This window comes from Triturus cristatus, chromosome 1_2 (assembly GCF_964204655.1).
Source record: "Triturus cristatus chromosome 1_2, aTriCri1.1, whole genome shotgun sequence".
Classification (NCBI taxonomy): Eukaryota; Metazoa; Chordata; class Amphibia; order Caudata; family Salamandridae; genus Triturus; species Triturus cristatus.
The window spans coordinates 572,430,467-572,450,770 of record NC_140580.1 but is presented as its reverse complement, the minus strand read 5'-3'; the positions used below and the strand labels follow the sequence as shown (position 1 = coordinate 572,450,770).

Sequence of the window (20,304 nt, the reverse complement as noted above, 5' to 3'; positions counted from 1 at the left end):
TTAACCCCTGACGAAGGGCGGGGTGCCCGAAATGCAACGGGATGGGATGGATGATTGTTCCATACCACACAGCCTTGTTCACATTCCATGGCTGACATTAAGCGACATGTTGAAGAATACTCAAAGAGGATAACTAGGGGGCGTGGCCAAGATGGCGAGCGTGTAGGACGCAGCTCGCTCGTCTCCAGATCCCCGTCTGCCGGCCTGGCGCTTCCCGGCGCTGTTCAAGAGCTGTAGACCCCTGGAGGGGTAGAGACCGGTGGCGGGAGCCCATTGGCAAGCTCTTTTGCCGTATTTAGTCACCTGGCACACAGGAAACAGCAACTCCCCGCACAGAGCACCCGACTCCAAGGTGGCGGCTCGGACCTAGAGTCAAGTCCGGGTAGGCGGCTGGCGAGCTGAAGGTGCCTTAGAGGGGCGCCTGTGGGGTCCTGTGGCCTACCGGCACCTCGCTCTCACTGGGGCAGTAAGGCGGACACCCCCCGTGGCTGGGGGGGGCACCGAGACCAGCGGAACGGGAGTGCTGGTGATCCCGGGGGCGGCTGGCCCGGTGCTGTCTGGGGAGCTCCAGACGGTGAAGCCGCTGCTACAGCGGGTGGAGACTATGTCCGCGGAGCTGGAGGTGAGCGGCCTGGTGGCCCCTGCGCCCCTCCTACACCGGGGAGAGCCTGCACCCACACTGAGCGCTTCTGCACATTGCCGACCTCTTGGAGGGCCGAGGGGCCTGGCGTCCACGCCGCCGGACTGTGCTGGGTGGGCCCTGCTCGTTTGATTTGGGACTCCTGGGAACGTTGCTGAAGGGCCCATATGTAGACTCTGGCTGCACTCAGGAGCAAGAGACGCGGGGCCCATCATGAGGAGTAGGTGTAGGCCGGATCGTGGCCTACCAGGAAGCCGCCTGTGCCCTGATGCATTGCTGAGCGGGGTACGCCCGGCGTTGGCACCTCGGCAGCTAGGGTTCCTTCGACGTCACATCACAGCACCTGAGGGGGAGCACTGCTGCACGCCTCGGAGGAGCCAACACCCTGCCTAGCACCGGCCCAGCTCGGGCTGCCCTGTGTCGAGGCCCTAACCCAAAGGACTCTCACCGGGTCGGGAGGCTCACCACGTGGGAGGCACAATTGAGGCTGGAGTATCCCTGTGGTGTGTCTTGAGAGCCCACTCCCCTGACTAGGCGCACTCCTAACTGGGGTACCCCGGCGGCCGGCTAACGAGACAAGCATCGCCTCGTCTGGTCTTGGAGGTGGACTGCGGCGGCCCGAGGCCTTCGTCCTGGTGTACCCCGCAGCGCTCCCAACCCAAAGACAGTACAGACGTTGGGAGTCTGATTGATGATCTGCTGCCGACCCCCACCCCCATAGCGAGTGGAGGACACGTGCTACAAGCCCCTTGCGCCCTGTCTAAGGGGAGATCCCTGCATATCGACGGCTTTCTTGCCCCCCCAGCTGCAACCTCGCCATGTCCACCATGCGGGGAAAGAAGGAGAAGGAAAAGGGGAAGGATGATAGGACTGTGAAGGACCTGTTCGCTAAAATGCCGGGTGCGGCTGGTGGAGGGGGCCACACCTCCCCAGCTCATTCCGGGGGACAAGAGGTGAAGAGTGCAGACGAGACAGTCACAAGGGCCTTCTTGTCCCAGCTCTTCTCAGCCCTGAAAGACGATCTCCATGTCTTCAAAAAAGAGTTTACCGACGAGATGAAGGAAGTGCGCAGTGGAAGATGCGGTGGGCGAAAGGCTTGGGACCATGGAGTATCATGAACAATCTTGCGAAGAGGAAGTTGAACAATTGCAGCAAGAAGTGATTCGCTTGCAGGCCCAACAAATCGACCTCCAGGCTCATGTGGAGAACTTGGAAAACCGCTCTTGTAGAAACCACATACGGGTGAGGGGGGTCCCCTTCGGTGACGACGACAAGGACATCACTGGGTACCTCCAAGATCTGTTTCGCCATGTGCTGCAAGAGTCAGCAGACTTCGCTATCAAAATTGACAGGGCCCACAGAATTGTCCTGCAGCGGAGGTCCCCGGCGCCGCCTCCTGACATCTTGGCCTTCCTGCCGGATTTCCAGCTCAAGGAGCTCATCCTGCACAGAGCACGAGACGTACATCCTTTGGTCATCAGGGGGCACACGGATGCCCTATATAAGGACTTGGCGGCCTCCACTCTTCAAAAGCGGAGAGACTTTCGTCCGGTTACGACACACCTTCGCAACTAGGGTGTCTCTTACTCGTGGGGGCATCCCTTCCGCAATCATTTTCAAATGGGATGGCAAACTACGCCAAATCCGCTCCTTGAAGGAGGTGTGTCAGATCCTGGACTTAGAACAGCCTCAGTCGGAGGAGGGTCCGAGCCAAGACAGGAAAAACCACCGGGAGAGGTGGCAAAGAGTGGGTGGCCAGAGTTGCTCGGGGACCCCCTCGATGCCCAACCCAGAAACATTGGGGCTGGAGCGTCGAGCTGTGCTGGTCTCCCTTACGGCAGAAACCGGACTTGGGGCTGGCGTCTGAACTGCTCCGGGGTCAGATAAGTGAACTACAGCAAGCCATGGGGCGGTGGGCAGGCTGGCGGGCGGGGGGTGCTCCGTTGGCCACAGATGCGCTCCACAAACTGTTTCACCAAGAGGACGCGGCTGAGTGCTGCGGCTTCTGGACATTTAGTGTGATTTTTACTGTTGGGTGAGTTGGAGTTACGGTGGGGGGGAGTAAAGTCTGATATCCATGATCCACAGGTGCACAATCTAATGAGGTGTCCCGACGACATCATGACAAAGTTTCCGTATTACCTCTGGCGAACCCCCGCTATTCAACAACGACCCACTAGGCTGGGTGCTCTGCCCACACTTTGAGTTCAGCTTAGAAGGTATTGTTTCCCTCTCCCTTTGCCATGGCGACTGTGAAAATCCTCACGCTTAATGTAAAGGGGCTTAACAACCTGCTGAAAAGGCGGAGGCGGATGTATGTCTCTTACAAGAGACACACCTCCTCCCTAAAGATACCCACTGCATGCGATCTCTGGCCTTTCCCCTCCAATATTTCTCCTCGCTAGGGGAGAAAAAGGCCGGGGTGGCAATCCTCCTCTCTAGACGCTACAGGGGGGAGGTGAAGGAGAAAGTAGCAGAACTCAAGGGGAGGTTATTAGCTTATACTCTCCAATTCGGAAGCCAACTCCTGGTGGTCGGTTCCATTAACGCCCCTAATTCAGGCCAGGAGAACTTCATCCAAGCTGCACTGGCGGATATATTGGCGCAGCAGCGGCGCATGACACTGGTGAGGGGGGACCTCAATATAGTTATGGACTCCAATATGGACAGGTCGCACGCATCTTATTTTCAGGAAGGGGAGCTCTAAGGGGATGGGAAGGAATGGCTGAAGGAGGTGGGCTTGATGGATATATGGAGGGCAGCCCACTCCACTTCGAAGCAATACACATTTTACTCCCATGCTCATAAGTCTTATGCCCACTTAGACCATTTCCTGGGGACGAGGGAGGTTAATGCTGTGGTTAGGAAGATACGCATTGAACCCATGGCTTTGTCAGATCACGATGCATTGACGGTACAGGTTTCATTGACCCCAAACACCCATAGGTATGGAAGCTGGAGGCTTAAGGAACATATGCTTCACAATAAGGAGGTGGAATAGCACATTTTTCGCTGTATTAAGGATTATCTCACAATAAATGACACCCCTGCACGGCCATTACAACACTGTGGGAGGCATTGAAAGCGGTGGTAAGGGGGGAGCTTATAGGGGTTGCAGCGGCCCATAATAAAGAGCGCAAGGAGGTGAGATCCGCTTTGTCAGCACAGGTACAGGAGCTTGAACGGGTGCATAGCAGGACCGGGGCCCCGAGAGTATGACGGCAATTGAAGGCGGTTAGGGCACAGCTTGCTGCTCTCGATTTGGATAGGGCAGAATATTCAGCGGTCCGCCTAAAGCATTCTTACTATGTCGGAGGGGATTGCACAGGCCGACTCCTAGCAAACCGGCTACGGGCCCAGAGACAACGCACACAGGTTTCCTCGCTACAGAGGGAAGGTGGGGGAGAAGTTAGAGGGGATAGCGAGATAGCCCACGCGTTCCGCGACTTTTATCAGAAGCTTTACGCAGCAGACACCCAGCCCAGGGCCGACACCGCAGCCTACCTACAATCTGTCACTATCTCCGCCCTATCACCAACCCAGGCAGCATCTTTAGACCCTCCCATTCGCGTAGAGGAGGTTATCACAGCGATCTCCCGCCTGAAACTGCTGAAATCGCCGGGCCCAGGCGGCTTCCCCTCCCTCTTGTTCAAGAAATTCTGCTCCACCCTAGCACTGATTTTAACTAGGCTCTTCAACACCTTCGGGGGTCCCCACTCCGATCCCAGACACCATGCTCGCGGCTGCGATAGTGGCCTTGCCCAAGCCAGGGAAAGACCAGCAACAATACGGCTCATACCGCCTGATTTCTCTCCTAAACGTAGATTTTAAGACCTTTATGGGTATCCTTGCGGCACGGTTGAGCCCTTACATGCCAAACTTGATAGAACCTGATTAAGCAGCTTTACCCAGACTCGCCAATGCAGTGATAACATGAAAAGAATACTCCACCTTATCGATAAGGCCCATCAAACGCAAATGGATGTTCTCTTGCTGACGATTGACGCTGAAAAAGCGTTTGATCGGGTGGACTGGGGATTCCTGGGACACACACTGGCGAAATTCGGCTTAGATGAGAGGTTCCGAGAATGGGTAGACTGCTGCTACGCCAAACCTACGGCCTGCCTGCATAAGGGTCAATGGCATCTCCTCTGCACCCTTAGCTATTCAAAGAGGGACCAGACAGGGGTGCCCGCTGTTCCCGTTATTGTTCGCTCTTTACATAGAACTTTTGGCGCAGTGGGTTAGGGATAATCCTAGGATTAGGGGGATGCATTTGGGGGGGGGGGGACACATCCCATTTGCCTCTACACAGATGACGTACTGGCGGCTTTGACGGAAGCTAGGCTCTCCCTCCCCGCCTTCCTTGAGGAGTTGGATGCATTTGACCTGGTATCTGGCTTTCGGGTCAACGTGGGTAAGTCCCTGGCATTGATTCTCGGCTCGACAGTGCCTTCATCCCCGCCTCCACCGACATTCACGGGCGACTGGCTAGCCGGCATAAAGGGAGCAGATGCAATTCCTTACCTGGGTTTAGAGCTTGCGGCAACGGTTCAACGAACGGCTCAGCTGAACCTCGCTAGGCTGTCGCAACAAGCTGTGAAAGATCTGGGTGCTTGGAGCAAGCACCACTTATCTCTCCTTGGGCGGGTAGCTGCGGTCAAAATGTCCCTACTTGCTAGAGCACTTTACCTGTTTCAGACTTTGCCGGTTATGCCCCCCGCTGGAGTACTCACGTCAATGCAGCGCTGAATTAACCAGTTTTTATGGGCCGGGAAAAGACCGAGGATGAGCAAGGCCCTAGGATACATGCGCCCGGAACATGGGGGCCTAGGAATACCGTATCTTTTTAGCGACTATAAGGCAGCCCAGTTGCGATACTTGGTGGAGTGGGCAAGGCCGGAGTCTGTAAAGTAGTGGCTTTTCCAGGATAGAGAGCTGGCCGGCATCCCGCTATGGAAGGTCCCCTTCCTCCGGAGATCACATCGGCCGCGGGACTTGCGGGGCTCTCCGGTCACCAAGTCAGTAATGGTGGTCTGGGAGGGGGTGGCGACCGCCAAGAAATTCATGACCTTTACTTCCCCGCTGATCCCCCCCTGTTTGGCAAAAGCAAATTCAACCCAGGCATGTCTGACAAGTCATTTGGGGAGTGGTGCCACACCTCGTGCCGCTCGGTGGGTCACCTTTTTGACCTCTCTGAAGTAATTTCGTTTCCCCAGCTGAGGTTAGAGTATGGGATCCCTGAGTCAGAGAGATTGAGGTATTTGCAACTACGACATTGGGTTCTCCAGCCCGGGATGAGGGAGCAGGGGGTGTCGCAAAGTGACCACATATGAAAAATGGCTAATTACCAAGCTCACTGATAATGGGATGATATCTGAAATGTACGACATGCTCAGGGATGGTCCGCGTTCACAAGCAACCCCGAGTCAGAAACAATGAGGGTAGAACTGGGAGGTGACCTCTCTGGGAAGGATTGGGACGGTATTTATTATAGAGCCACGCACACTGCTCGAAATGTAGCAAGTATCGAAACTGCCATGAAAATAGTGACATATTAGTATCTAACACCCGCGTGTCTCAACAAGGGCAACCCACACAGGAGTCCCACCTGCTGGCGGGGTTGTGTTAACGAGTGCACTCTGCTTCATAAACTGTGGGAGTGTCCAATGCTGTCCTCCTATTGGTCCAAAATCCTAGACGAGATAGATGAACTGTTCGACACTGAAATCCCGAGAATCCCAGTGTACGTGGTCCTGGGCCTTCCCAATCCCATTATGTTTCCACTGAAGAGTATGAGAGGGCGACTGATGGGGTTGGCTTTAGGTTCAGCTTTACAGAATATCTTGATGCACTGGGGGACGAATACTCCTCCTACATATGTGGGGTGGCTTCACCGCATATGGCACATCCTTGGGATGGAACGCATCACTGCCACACTAAGCGGCTCGGCTGCCTCCTTCCAGAAAGTATGGCGTCCATTTTTAAAACCGCTCCTAGCACAATTCAACGAAATTACTCAGCCCAAATACCTGAGGGTGTTGCAACTCTCCGACCTGGGGAAAGAGCTGCAACCTACTCCAACTGCATGAAGAAAGCCATCTTTGTGGTAAGACAAGATCTGGACAGTCAGGGGCCAAGGGACATCAGACGGGGGCGGGGCTGGGGGGGTTGTGTCAGTTTTAGGTTTCATATAAAAAGCAGTATTTTTCGCATTGCAATGTACTCTTTGCCTTCATAGTGCTACGGATGTACAACCTTGTCTGCGAGCAATATACCCTTTCTAGATTGCATAATTGTATGTATGACACAGTCTCTTGCATTTCACGGCTGACGTTGTTGGAATGTTGTGTGTTGTTTTAAAAAATGCTAATAAAAACATTTAAACATAAAGAGGAAAATTAAATTAACCAATAAAAATCGTTGGTTCACATAGGAGAACTTGCTTTTTATGTTGAACATTTTATAATAGGACAACCCCAGGAGAGTGGGGGTTCCCTGCTGTGCCTAGGGAGACGGAGCCTATCAGGGAACGCTTCATGGATTGGATTTTTACACTCTGTGATCAGATAGTGATACCCTTGGAGCACGCTACAAATTGAGTACGACCACATTCAAATTTATGTTGTGCGTGTTCATCTAGTTATTTTCTGTTATCTTCCCATTTTGACCTGCAGGGGCCTGGTGGCTAGGGTCGGAATTCCTGCTAATTTAACTCCCCTTATGGACTCCTTGATTGACAGCTCAACCAACCGTCCCCTCTTGCTCAGCGGCCGGGGTGTATTCCTTCATTCAACAGAATCGCAGATTACACCCTCTTTCTTCAGTTTCCACCCAAATTGAACACAGCCTTTCTTAAGTTTCCACTCAAATGGGGCAGGCACTAGTGGATGGCTGAATGTGTACTGCCCGTTCCTATGGGCTGCACTTTGCCACTCCTGAGTTTGTGGTAGAATTGGTTGTATAACAATTGCATTCCTGGGTGTCCATCACATAGCGTTTGAAAAGCGCCTATCTGAACCTTCCAGGATTGTGCTTTTGCTGTTCTTGGGTGGACTTTACTTGGACTACTTAACAGTTATCCTGGGGGTGAGGCCACGGTTGCCCCTATAGTATATCACTGACTGACCCCATTGATTCACCTTAGTATTTGCTTCTAAATTATACAAACCGCAGTAAAGGTGGTTAAGTATCCACAGGAATGAATGGCTGTGCCCATTCTCACACTCCACAGCACTTCATGCTTAAGCATCATGTTTCAAGCATGTCTTCAAACGTCACACACTTAATCCAACACTTCCTGTGCCAGTCAAACCCCAACCAGCACCCCTTTCAACCCAAAAGATACTACTTGGAGCATAACATTCTCTTTGGGGGTTACAGAGCACTACAAACCTACTACAGTAGAATATAACACAGTCGTGGACTTGGGGCGCTGGCTACTCTTCTGATGGTCATTGTGAGTTCTTGAGATAATTGCTTCCTCTCACTAACACTATCTCAGTCACCTGTTATGTGGGACTGTTTCAGGTTAGATGTTTTATATGGGTGCATTACATTGACTTCATTGTTTCTTTTATACAGTGGCCTCTGTTAAGAATGCAGCCCCAAAGAGAAATTGACCACCCAATCATAACTAGTCGGGCTGCTAAAACGTGCCACACTAGCTCGACAAACGTGTTTGGACTGTTCCCTTTGCTGTTCTCTTTGCTCTTCAGTGCATCCCTTTATTGTTATTTCCCAGTCCACCAGGGGAACATAACTGGTTAGTGTTGGATGGTAGCACAGAACTACAATAGGTTCTTTGGAAAACAATACACTTGTTTATGGTTATTTTGTGCAACAGGTATCTCACTTCACTAAGAAATATTGGTCATTAACTGGCTGAAGCGGAGCACACTCTTGACTAAAGAAATGTGTTCACCAGGACGCTGAAGCTTGTGTATGTTTGGATTCCTAATTTAAAAATATTTTGAGAAAGGAAAAAAGAAATGCTTAACATTGCTGATGTCTGTCCTACCTCTGGTCAAAGATAGTCTTAATAAATTCAGCATCTCTAAATGTTTAGACTTCTCTAAAACCATGTTGTTCTGCACATCAGTCTATTTTTTTCAGATGCACAAAGACATGCTATTGGAAAACATCAAACCAAAAGCAGACATCTAAAGTGTCACCCATCATGATGACCAGTAGTGTAGATGTGGAGCTCTGTAGAAGTATGGCCACTTCTACATTTTGCGGATCATTCTACAAGCATGTGTAGTAGACTATTTCACCTCCTTTTCTTTGCTTCTTCTTGACAGGTTTATGAAGAGAAACAGAAACGCTGCGAGCAGGAAATGGAGGATCTACGACAAAGCTATGCCATCAAGATGAAGCAGGCTTCTCAGAAGGCGCAGCGGCTGCAGCAGGTGCTGCAGCTGCAGATCTTCCAGCTGCAGCAGGAGAAGAAGAAGCTGCAGGAGGACTTCTCCCAGCTGCTGCAGGAGCGGGAGCTGCTGGAGAAGAGGTGCGCCTCCTTCGAGAGGGAGCAGACGGAGCTGGGGCCACGGCTCGAGGAGACCAAGTGGGAGGTAGGTAGAAAGGGGTTCCTGGCACTCACTCTCATGAACGGCTTGGAGGATCAAACCATATTCTCACAAAAATGGGGTGACCCTGTGTCCCTCAGAACCTGGGTATATAGTAAACGGCAAAAGTGGTTCTGTCGGGTTATCGGTTACCTCTGTCAGCGCACTAAGTGTTGCATCTGTCATTTTTTAATTATCACACTCGTATCTCAATTGCCTAGACACAGAAAATATGTTCACAGACAATAAGGCACATAACTCAAATTACTGTCTACTGCATATGTTTTATCAGGATTATAACATTAATATATTTTACAAATATAATCACGGCTGTCAACACAGGTGAAATATTGCAAGTAAAAGGTGGTCAAGTGACATGAGTCCTCAGTGGTGTGCAATATATACAGGGTGGTGAAAGTTATATACATGTGGGTAATCGGCCAGATAGTTAGGGAAATACAATGACTCTGTTGGTTGAAAAATGTTCTTGTGTTGTACAGAGCCTTGGTCGATCTGGGCCTTGTGTGGTCGTCGACGTTTCAACCCAAACTATGCTCCATTCGGTAGTCAAAAGCGGGTCTTCATCAGGACAGAACGGGGGGGGGGGGGGGGGGGATTTTGACAGCCCTAGGTGAACCAGAGTAAATCCTGGAACACGACCTGGTGGCGGAGTTAATGTTGGACCAGGTGGAAATTAATCTTGGGAAGAAAAAGCACGGGCAAGTCAATGCTAGGCGCGGGCAAACAGTCATCCGTCCTGTATCGCCACTGTAGTCTCAGTGAGGATCAAACCAGGCAGACGTGGATAAGAAGACTAATAGGTAGGATAGTCAAGGGCAGTGTACCTGCATGTCTTCCACGAGTTTTAGGACTGGCTGCTAAGATTCTTCTGGCTGCATCAATTAGTTCTAGAAATACCAAAAAATATTTCGAATGATATTAGACCAGTTTACTCCACTATTGCAGTGAAATGTTAGATTAGAGGAGGTATTTTGATCTGTATTGCTGATGTGCTGCATGTCGGAGTGCTGAAAGGATGTTGGCTACACTATAATTATTTTTCTCTGAAACGACCTCGTTCATAACCCTCAACAGTAGGAATCTGGACTTGCAGGCCAACAAAGAGCTGGGGCAGTTCGGCATCTTGAGCGCAGTTTCATTTTCTAAAGTAGCTCATCTGGCAATTATCGACAAGACTTGCTTTTTGAAATTCACAGAGCAGGTGGTTTGAATTACTGGTACTGCAAGTAAAACAACGTTTCATTCGAAGTTCGCACCCGTCTCTACCTAGCTTTGCTTAAGGAGCTCAGTGGTGAACTCCAGTGGTGGAATCCTGTGTCTAGGAGTAAATTCGGACAAGTCTTGGAGCACAGTCTCCCAATTTCTCCTACACCCCATTCTCCCTTTTAGCTTGAACTCATAAGAGTGGTTGGTAGGTTGTTTCGTTCATTTCATCTTCCTTATGTCTAGCCTAATTCCCTCTCCTTCAGACTTCCAACTGTGTGAAGCATTTCACAACCTGATTTTCATGTGTGTTGAAGCTGTAACCAGGTTATCGCCACCGAGAATGTTATGAAAATATTTTGCCATTATATTAGTTTTAGATTACCCTTTATGGTTGCATGTTTCTTCCAAATTGCACTGAATATACGGCTAAATAGAAGGTAAGCCAAGATTCCTACATCGGCTGGTCATTTAGAAAAGCATCCTTCGGACTCACACAGCTTTATTATGATGTAGAAGGTTCTCGTGGAGCCACACGCCGTGCTGGTATGGAATACTCTGCAACATCCTTGCAGGGCAGTGTCACTCATATTTACCAAACATAGGTTATGCTAATGCCGGACCTGCTGCTCCCTTTTCAGTGTTGATTCATTGTGTCCCACTCCCACCAAGGATGGTTCTTCTTTACCTGCAGAGCTGGGACACCTCTGCATTCTCCCACCCCTGTAATTGCATTGCCTAGACTGCAGGGAAGATCCCCCACTGCCCCAGTTACATCCTTCTATGTCGTGGAACAGATTCATATGGTCCACTGCCAACAAAGTATGTCATCGGATGTCTGGCTGCTACTACAAGTGCCAGCTACAGCATCATTCACTCTGTAAAAGATTCACTTGCTACAAAACATAATAATATTCCAGGATAAATAAACTTTATTTCTGGGGTAAAGCATCATGTGTCTCACATACTGAATGCAACCAGATGCCACGGTCCGGTTCCCCATCACTCATAAAGGGCTTCTGCCCTTGACTTCTGCTACAGAGAACTGGGGACCTTTATTGTGGAACCAGGGCAACAAGGCCTGTGACTGCAGATGCCACGTCTGGGGTGGCAGAGAGCAGACTAGCTGCCCCACCCCTTTGCATCACTCTTCCTCTCCTGTATCCTGCTGTGATGTGAGCCTTGCCTCCGCACAAGTAAGGGAACACTCCCTTGAGGTTGAGTGGATCACATGTAGTGCCTGCGCGATTTGTTTTACAGAAGGGACCATGCAGTCGTTGGTGGCTTATTGCCATACGAACATCCCTGGGGATGCAGAAAATAGGCATACATTCTTCTTGCACCACCAGGGTGCTTAGTGCAATCCACCCCCTAGCCACAAGATGCACCTCCTTTACTGACCCAGCAAACGTGGCAGTCCAGTTACCCTTTCCACTTATCTTCTAAATGCCTTCTGTGAACGTCTCAATCACAGTTATCACACGATCCTCCTTCTTACGTGCCTCTCAAATATTTTAGAGTTCATTGCACACATACAGCTCTGCTTTTATTAATTCTCATTTTTATGTACTGCTCAGTTGAAATTCCACATTAACAGTCATCTCTTTTTCACTCCAAATGTCTATCACACTTGTGGTTGCGAACTTTTCAGCGTGACAAATTATTGCATGTATGTTTTTATGGTTGTCAACCGAACAAAGTTTAATAAACTGAACTGATCCCTACTATGTTATTCACATCTATAGCTGGTTGCTTGTCTGATGTAAATAGTTTCCAAATCAATTGTTTTGATTTATCCTAACAAACTTCTAACGAGCTTTCATCCTTTCCATTCAGTTCTCTTCCTTTATCCTGATATTGACTATTTCTTTAGCACACCGAAAAGTGAGTTGTTTCTTGAAACAATAGACATTGTCTTATTCAGCTGTACCAATTTGAGGGAGATGACAGTCAATTACATGCATGAGTATACTGTTATTAAATGAGTTATGTGTTTATTATACACTGACGTCTGGAAAAAGGGCTCAGGATGTTTAGCTATTTAGTCGTTTAAACAGCTTTGTGTTTCCCATATGTTTCCCTCTTCCAAAATCTTAAGCTCTGCCAATCAAACCCCATTTCAGTTTCCCTGTCTTTGATCCTTACTATGGGAAGCATGTGCGATCCAAGCCTGTTCTTTTCACTGCTGCTGAGGGCGTTTATTGTAGCCTGACTGTTGCCCATGTTGTAGGGAAGCACCCCGTGAGCCCTGCATTGTTATTCCACCTGGGGGGAGGGGAGGGAGTTAGCTGTCGTTGCACTGTGACCACTGGGGACAATGCAGGGGGTTCCACAACCCCTGCAGGATTACCAACTGACTTCACCTGTGCACCGAAACCGTGCTGGAGTCCGCTGCACGGGATGCGCCCGGGCCAAGGGCGGACCCATCTGCAACCCACCGCAGCTGTCCAAGTGTGGTCTGGGACAGGTCTCTATCATTTACTGTGTCAATTCCGTCAGCATGTGAGTATTCCCATTTTTCCACATTATTATGGGCAAGCGTTAAGTGAATGGCCGTCTCATACAGCCCAACAGACCCACAAGTACTGACACCATTCTCGAGAGAGCGGTTGCAAGAACCAAAATTGCACTGATAGAATGTAGAATGTCTTTGGGGCATGAGATTATCTCGGGTGATACAGTCTGTGATAGTGGACCCTCCATCTGTGACCCACACAGGCTAATTTAAGATACATCTAGCACAGTTGTTGATGGTTCAGTTGTTATGGAGAAATTGTTATCCACCTATACAGACCCAGCAATGGTAATAATTACCCACAGCAGCTCCACTCGTTCCTGTACCAATAGCACCAAGTAATCTTCTGAGCCTGTAGTTAAACGGAAAGATTCCAGTCAACGGAGTACCTCGCACAAACCCACAGGCCACTCAAGTGTCTGGGGTGGGGCCAGGTATACTGTACCCAGGTGTTAACCGTGACCACTATATGCGTAATCTCCTCTCCATAAAAGAGCACCTGGCAGTGATTGAAACCCAATTAGGCAACATTCTTAAACTTTGCACTGCTTCTAATTGCCTACCTGCATTTACTGGGGAGCAAAATAATAGGGAGCCCTTACGTAACTCTGTGGAGGGGGCAATAGGCCAACCTAATTTGGGCAACCTCCCAAACTGGATCATGCCACAACCCGATTTGGTGGTTGAGCTGTGGCCTTCCCAACTGTGTCCTGAGGTAAAGGGGGTGACAATGCCAGTTTTTCTTCAACTTACACCTTTTGTGCACCAGCGAAAAAGGGCACTGCAGTAGCCACTGAAGGGAAGGACAGGGCTGAAGATAGAAAACTTAGCGCAACTGTTTTATATCTACCACCAGAATCCTGTCCGTACGTTTCAATAATGGCTGGGGTGCCTCCCTTGAATAGCGGCCAGTCCGAGACATGGGAACAGGCACGTAACAAGGTTGTTCATTGATTAGGGGCAAATAGAAATGTTAACATTACAGAGGGTCGCACTATCTTAATGGTCAGGCAGGTTAGCTGGCTCGGACCACCCCAAAAGACATTAGTTGAGATTGTATGGCCGTTAACATTGAGGCTGCCCTGAACTGTGAGGAGACTCCGGAGGACCGATACAGCGAGACCATCCATAAGTCCTAACATTGTTACATTAACTTTGGGCTATTTTTATAAGCTCCCTAACTAAACAAAATGCTTTGTTCTGTCTGCTCCTCAGCCTCATCCCTTTCAAGGCTTGATTTGCTCCAACAGATTTGTTCTGTTAGATGTCTGTAATGAGGTTGACTGTACCTTAAGTGAATTTTCTTTGACATGCCATGTCCCCCATCACAAATCATCTAACCCGGAATCAGTTTTGTGTTAATGACTCCACTACAGCTACGGTGTGAGAGCCCAAGAGCACACATAGCATGGATAAGGACGATCCCTTGAACTATCCCCGCCTAGTGGGCCGCATGACACTTACCCAGCAACTGTTACTCATAGCAAGCTGGACACTGCAAGGCTACAAAGTAAGCTACTACTATCTGATGGGCAGTTGTTTATAAACTCCCTTGATATCCTACTAATGTAAGAGACCTGGGAAGTGAACCCTATAGACTTTGAAGGTGTTCTTTGTTTCAGTCCGCCAGCCGTCCAATCACGGGCAGGGCGAGCTTGAGGAGGATTATCCATTTGGATTAACCTGCAGAGGCTCTAAATACACCTGGGAACACCTTTCAAGTGATCTTATTTAAGGTGACCTTATCTTTACACTTAGTACATTTTTACAACAATTGCTTTAATATTCCTAACCAAATATTTGTTGTCCTTTTTTTAATATATCTTCGCCCTTAGGGATCGATTACCCAATAAGGGTCAGCAATTGTATTTGTGTTTGGGAGAAGATTTTAATTCCAAACTGCCGTATGTTTATAGTTGTATCTCGGATGGTGGGTTGGTTGGGGACATGAGAGGCAAAGAGTTTGAGGAGTATATTGTTACTTCCGACTTTATTAATACAATGGAAATAGCGGGGAACAATGTATCTGATATACCAACCTTTAGAGGAAGGAACAGTTTTTTGGTGATTGATTATATTTTTGTTTCCCGCAACTTCGCCCCCCTTCTGACCCACTGTGTAGTTATTGATACTAATTACGAGGATCACAACACAGTCGACTTAGCACTTAGTGTCTTATACCCTAAGGATTACAAAATTGGACCTACCATGACAAATTTGTCCACATCTAATGACAATCTTAGATTGTGTTGGAAAACTAATGATCCCTCTCTATTTTTAGAGAAAATAATAACAGCAAACTCTGAGTTAGTTATGAATTGTTTGGCTAAGGCCGATGAACAATGGAATATAGTCAGCCCTTTTGTGGTTCTTTGTGCCAAGATCAAACAATCCCTCTGCAAAACTAATAGACCAGTGCCACAGATTCCCAGATGGTTCAATCACGAATGCTCTATTTTAAACCACGCTTTGTGCAGAGCCCAGGCTGAGATACCCAGAGACCCAGTTGTGGCAGCTACCATGCAGAAGCAATATAAAACAGCAACAATACACAGGAGAAGTGAAATTATTACCCAGCAATGGGACGTTCTTGTGCATACAGCAGGTACTAAAAATAGTAAATCCTTTTGGTTGGCCGTTTTTTGTATGCACTGTATCGATCATAAAATAACTCGCACTAGTTGTCACATAAATAGCGAGGCCTGGGTAACTCCATTTTTCTCAAATTTATAATGCTCCTACCCAAAATTTCCTAAATTCCGGCATTGAGGATCGGTCACCATTTACTAAGGTTACTTTACAGGAAGTTACTTTGGCCATTAAGTAAAGTGCGGGGATAAAGCCCCAGGACCTGACGGTGTCCCAATACACTTAATCAAATGCAATGTGAATCTATGGGCCCCCTTGCTGACCCAACGTTTCTAATAGTCTGTCTAATTCTACCATCCCAGGATACTGGACAAGCTTTGTAATAGTACCAGTTTAGTAAACAGAAGACTGTTCGAAATCTCACTCGCAGGAGATCCCTAGAATTAAGGGCGTTCCTCTTCCTGCATTAGTCTATGCGTATTATGCCGTTTTAATGGCTCATACGCCGAACGCTCTAAGCCAGCTGGTTAAGTCTTTTGTGCAGTTTATGGTCAATCTAGATGTATTGACCAATTTTTCCAAATCACTTATTATGACTCGTGGCCCTTATGCATTCTAAAATGTCTACTATTATATATAGTCTGCTCAAACTCCCTACTTAGTACTAATACATTTTCTAACCTGTGTGTGACTTTTAGTTCAGCAGGTTCTTATGCCCCACATATCGCCCAAATTGGGGCTAAATTAGAAAGAACAATTGGTTATCTATAAAGCCTTCCATCCCAGGAGTGGTAGGGTGTTGGCCTCAATTTTAGAAATATACGCTACGCAATCCGCTCTAACAGCTTCTTACGTGGTGAGAATTTGAGGCATAGATTGCCTGGCCTTGTCAAAGGGAAGAAAATGGATTTTGTAGAAAATTTTTGGGCCCTCCCATGTCAACTTCCCATTACATCTGTCGTAAAGAGCCGCGCCTTACTTATCTGAGTGACTTTATACCTAGATTGATGGCTATCAATCTGGCAGACAGAGGAAGCTATATTAACGAGAGACCTACTTATGGAGCCTTTAGGCTGCCATAAGGGTTTATCAATCCCAATGCTGGCAAAGGTAAAAGATCATTGGATGGCATTGGTATTGGTCAAGTATTCGTAGATACTACCCTATGTGTTGATGCTGATCATAAGCAGGTGTTCGCAATACTTTCAACCCAATTGCAAGAAAAAGGGCTGGTCTAATCCCTGAAACCCACTGTTGAAGCCTTTTTAGGTCTCGCCTGACCCAGCGCATGCGCTGGTCTGGCGAGACTTTTTGAGAGGGCTCCAAAAAGAGCTACCAGGCCAGCCTAGAGCTACAGTGCATGTGCACGGGCGCGCGCGCCGCGATTACTTTCACTTTCTCGGCCGCTTTGATGTTTGATCGCGATCACTTTCGTGGCAGCACGGCCGCTTGGCATAGCCAATAGGTCTCGCTTTTGGGACCTTATAAGTATTTAGTTATGCATCTGTTGCATGGCTAAACACTTATAAGGTCCCAAAGGCGAGACCTATTGGCTATGCCAATGCTTGTTGAGTCTTAGCACTGTGGCCCCGCCAGTAGTTATGTGTGGCAGAATAGAGACAATTGGAAGCGCTCATTGTTATTTAGTTTTAGGACTGATACAACTAAATTTCTACTCTGCTTTCCTCATTGGTGCCACCACAATCTCGAAGAGAGCATATGCCCCTGTAATGGGTCCTTCAAACAATCTGTTGCACTTTTTATTCTTTTGTAATTTTTATAAACTGTTTACAAAGAGTTTTTAAATCCCTTTTATGGAATCAAGAAATCTCCGGCACTGTGTCCCAGCTTAAACCGGGTCTGGTGGCTCAGTGGACTAATGCGTCTGCTGCAGGGGCCTGTGTTCGACCTCATGGTCACAGGTTCAAATCCTGGCGGGTCCACTCAGCCTTTCATCCATCTGAGGTCGATAAAATGAGTACCATTGAGTTGGGTAACAATAAACATCTGTTATTCAGCGCCAAGATACCCGTAGTGGTGAACGTGCGCTTTACAACTACACGTGTTATGTTATTATTACCTTTAACAACTGCCAGATGAAGAGACGCGGTTCTATGTGAGCTCATTTCTCTGTGTAGCTTTCCGTTCACTTGGCATTATGCCTTATTAAAACAAATCAGTTTTATTCATGGTTTATCCATGTTATGTACTCCATGGACTTTTTGGTCTTTGTAACTGGTGGGTTATTTGATCTTGCACTTTAGCACTTTCCTGTTTTTATATATTTTACGTACCCTGTTGTGTACAGAAAATGAGCTTTTTGTTTTATTATTGTATTCTGTATTTATTGCATCTATGCTTTTATCGTTAATAAATTGCAAACTGAACTGATATGTTCTGATATGTCCTGCACACCTATGCTGGTTGCTTGTTTGATGTAAATAGTTTCCAAATCCGTTTTAAAAACATACTTTTTTTTATTGTGTTTGGGCACCAAACCTGGCATTTGTCATTTCTCAGCATGAGTTTCTACTTGTTCCCCCTCCTTCAAGGGCTTGCCATTTTCTTTTTTATGACTCGGCTGTTGTCTGCTGGTGGCTTGTTTTTCCAATGCATTTCATATTCTTAGTATGCTTTTGGTCAGTCCGTTGTGCATGATTGGATGTCTTTGTTGCTTATCTCCTCTTGATTCTATAGTTTTCTACCCTATTCTTGCATTTGTCCCACCCAGTAGCATTTCAGTCTTTCTGAGTTCTGATTGGTTGAGCTGTTTTCTTCCACTTCTGAATTGAGGGCTCTCGTTTTCGCTTCCTTTCTGCCCTCCATCAGAGGGCATGTGTTTAACTATTACTCCTACATTCCTGTACCCTGTGCTCTGCTTCGGCATTTTAGCAAACCATCCCATCCCACTCGGATTGCTCCCTCGTTTCTGTTTTTATTATACAGTGCAATCTCTATTTTTTAATCCTCCCTGTATTTATTTGTTGCTCCCTGCTCCTTGTACTGCTACCCATTTGAAACATTTTTTAAGAGGGCCCCACATCTGCAAAGTGCTGCTGGGCTGCTCACTGAAGTTTTTTTGTTCTATGCAAACGTGCTTTGCTTAATGTTAATTTACCATTGTAAAATGTCAGTCGGCCATGTTGGAATGGTAAATTAAAAATGAAAAAATAGAGACCGAGGCGGACATTTTAGCGTTCGCTAAAGCCAATACAAACTAGCATTGGTAACACCAGTAGCTCGACCTTTTATTGCCGAAACCTATTGGCTTTGCCAAGGTTTGTCTTGCATGTCACCAAATCAAAACTACCACAGCGTTTTTTTGTTTGACTAAGTTTACTTTCTTTCCAGTTTAAAGCAAGTTTTAAGCTCACCAATTATTCTGTTGTTGCTGTATCAGAATTGATGCAGCCTTTTGCCAAAATTTATAAAAAAAACAAACAAATATTTCCATGAACATTTTACTGACTTCTGAAGTTATCTATCTCTTTTGGTCCAGGCGAGTCCTTTCTTGAGAATGTGTAGTGCACCTGTGTTCTAACAGCATACAAAGGCTGATCAGTAAAGTAACTTAATTGCACAGTGTGATGTACTGCACTTTGCTGAAAATCCATAAAAGCAGATTATGGTTCAAGCTCACAATGTAAGACTGTATCAATATCCTGCTAGTTGCTGTGCAGACTCGGGCTCCCCCTCTGCTCAGCATGTGGTAGGGCTTGGATGATGCAAATATTGCCTGAAGCTTTAGCCTGCTGGTGTATGTCAAGTATTGTCCATCCAAGCAGGCTTTGCGCAATGTGTCAAATTTTTATTCTAGGTAATAATTTTATGTGTGTTTAATATACATGTGCTATTTTGCAGGTCTGCCAGAAGTCTGGGGAGATATCACTGCTTAAGCAACAGCTGAAAGAGTCTCACGCTGAGCTGGCCCTGAAAAGCAACGAGATTCTCCTCCTGCGGTCCCAACTCCGAGATGCCAGGTCCGAGCTGCAGGCCAGCGAGGAACAGATCCAGGAGCTGCAGGACACCACCCACACCAAAACCTTGGAGCTAGAGGTGTGTGAGAATGAACTCCAGCGTAAGAAGAATGAAGCTGAACTGCTGAGGGAGAAAGCAGGAAAGCTGGACCAGGAAGTAGTAAGCCTCCGCGAGGCTGCAATAGTAGGCACTCGCCATGGGCTGAGCCTTTACCATGAGCAAGAGGAGGCTATGTTGATGTATGAGAGCGACGAGGCCAAGGCGCAGCGCCAGAGTGTGGACATGCTTCAGAGTTTAATGCAGCAGGTGGAGAGGTATAGGGGGGAACTGATGTATGAACGGCGGCGGAGTGAGGAGCAGCTGGAGAACTTTGAGGACGAGCGCCGCACGTGGTATGAGGAGAAGGAGAAAGTTATCCGGTACCAGAAGCAGCTCCAGCACAACTACATCCAGATGTACCGGCGCAACAGGGAGCTGGAAAGGGACATCAGGCAGCTCACTTTGGAGCTGGAGGCCAGGGAACTCGATGAGTTTGACCTTCATGGGTCAGAGATCCAATTTGAGGAGATTGCAGCCACTGAAATCTGAAGACCGTAGCTTCAGCATCACCACGTCTGCCTTTCTACAGACCTCTGTGGCCAAATGGCCACTGTACAGCACCTGCCAAACAATAATCTACAAGCATATCCAGGGTTGCCTCCCAGTTATTCACGTGGACGTTTATGCAATTACACACACCATGTATATATAAAGCGATCTATGTAAATAGCATATATGCTTTGTATAACCTG

At 47.7% G+C, this 20,304-nt stretch overlaps 1 protein-coding gene across 7 annotated transcripts in view; it reads left to right on the top strand.

Moving 5' to 3' along the window:
- The window catches only part of LZTS2 (leucine zipper tumor suppressor 2), a 647,770-nt gene extending 627,466 nt beyond the window's left edge, over positions 1 to 20,304 (top strand). For all 7 annotated transcript variants that reach the window (XM_085606497.1, XM_085606500.1, XM_085606493.1 and 4 more), the window contains 2 exons: positions 8,944 to 9,213; positions 19,397 to 20,304. In XM_085606497.1, the coding sequence (XP_085462623.1) occupies positions 8,944 to 9,213; positions 19,397 to 20,101 (975 nt within the window). In that variant the 3' untranslated portion in view covers positions 20,102 to 20,304. The remainder of the gene's footprint in view (positions 1 to 8,943; positions 9,214 to 19,396) is intronic.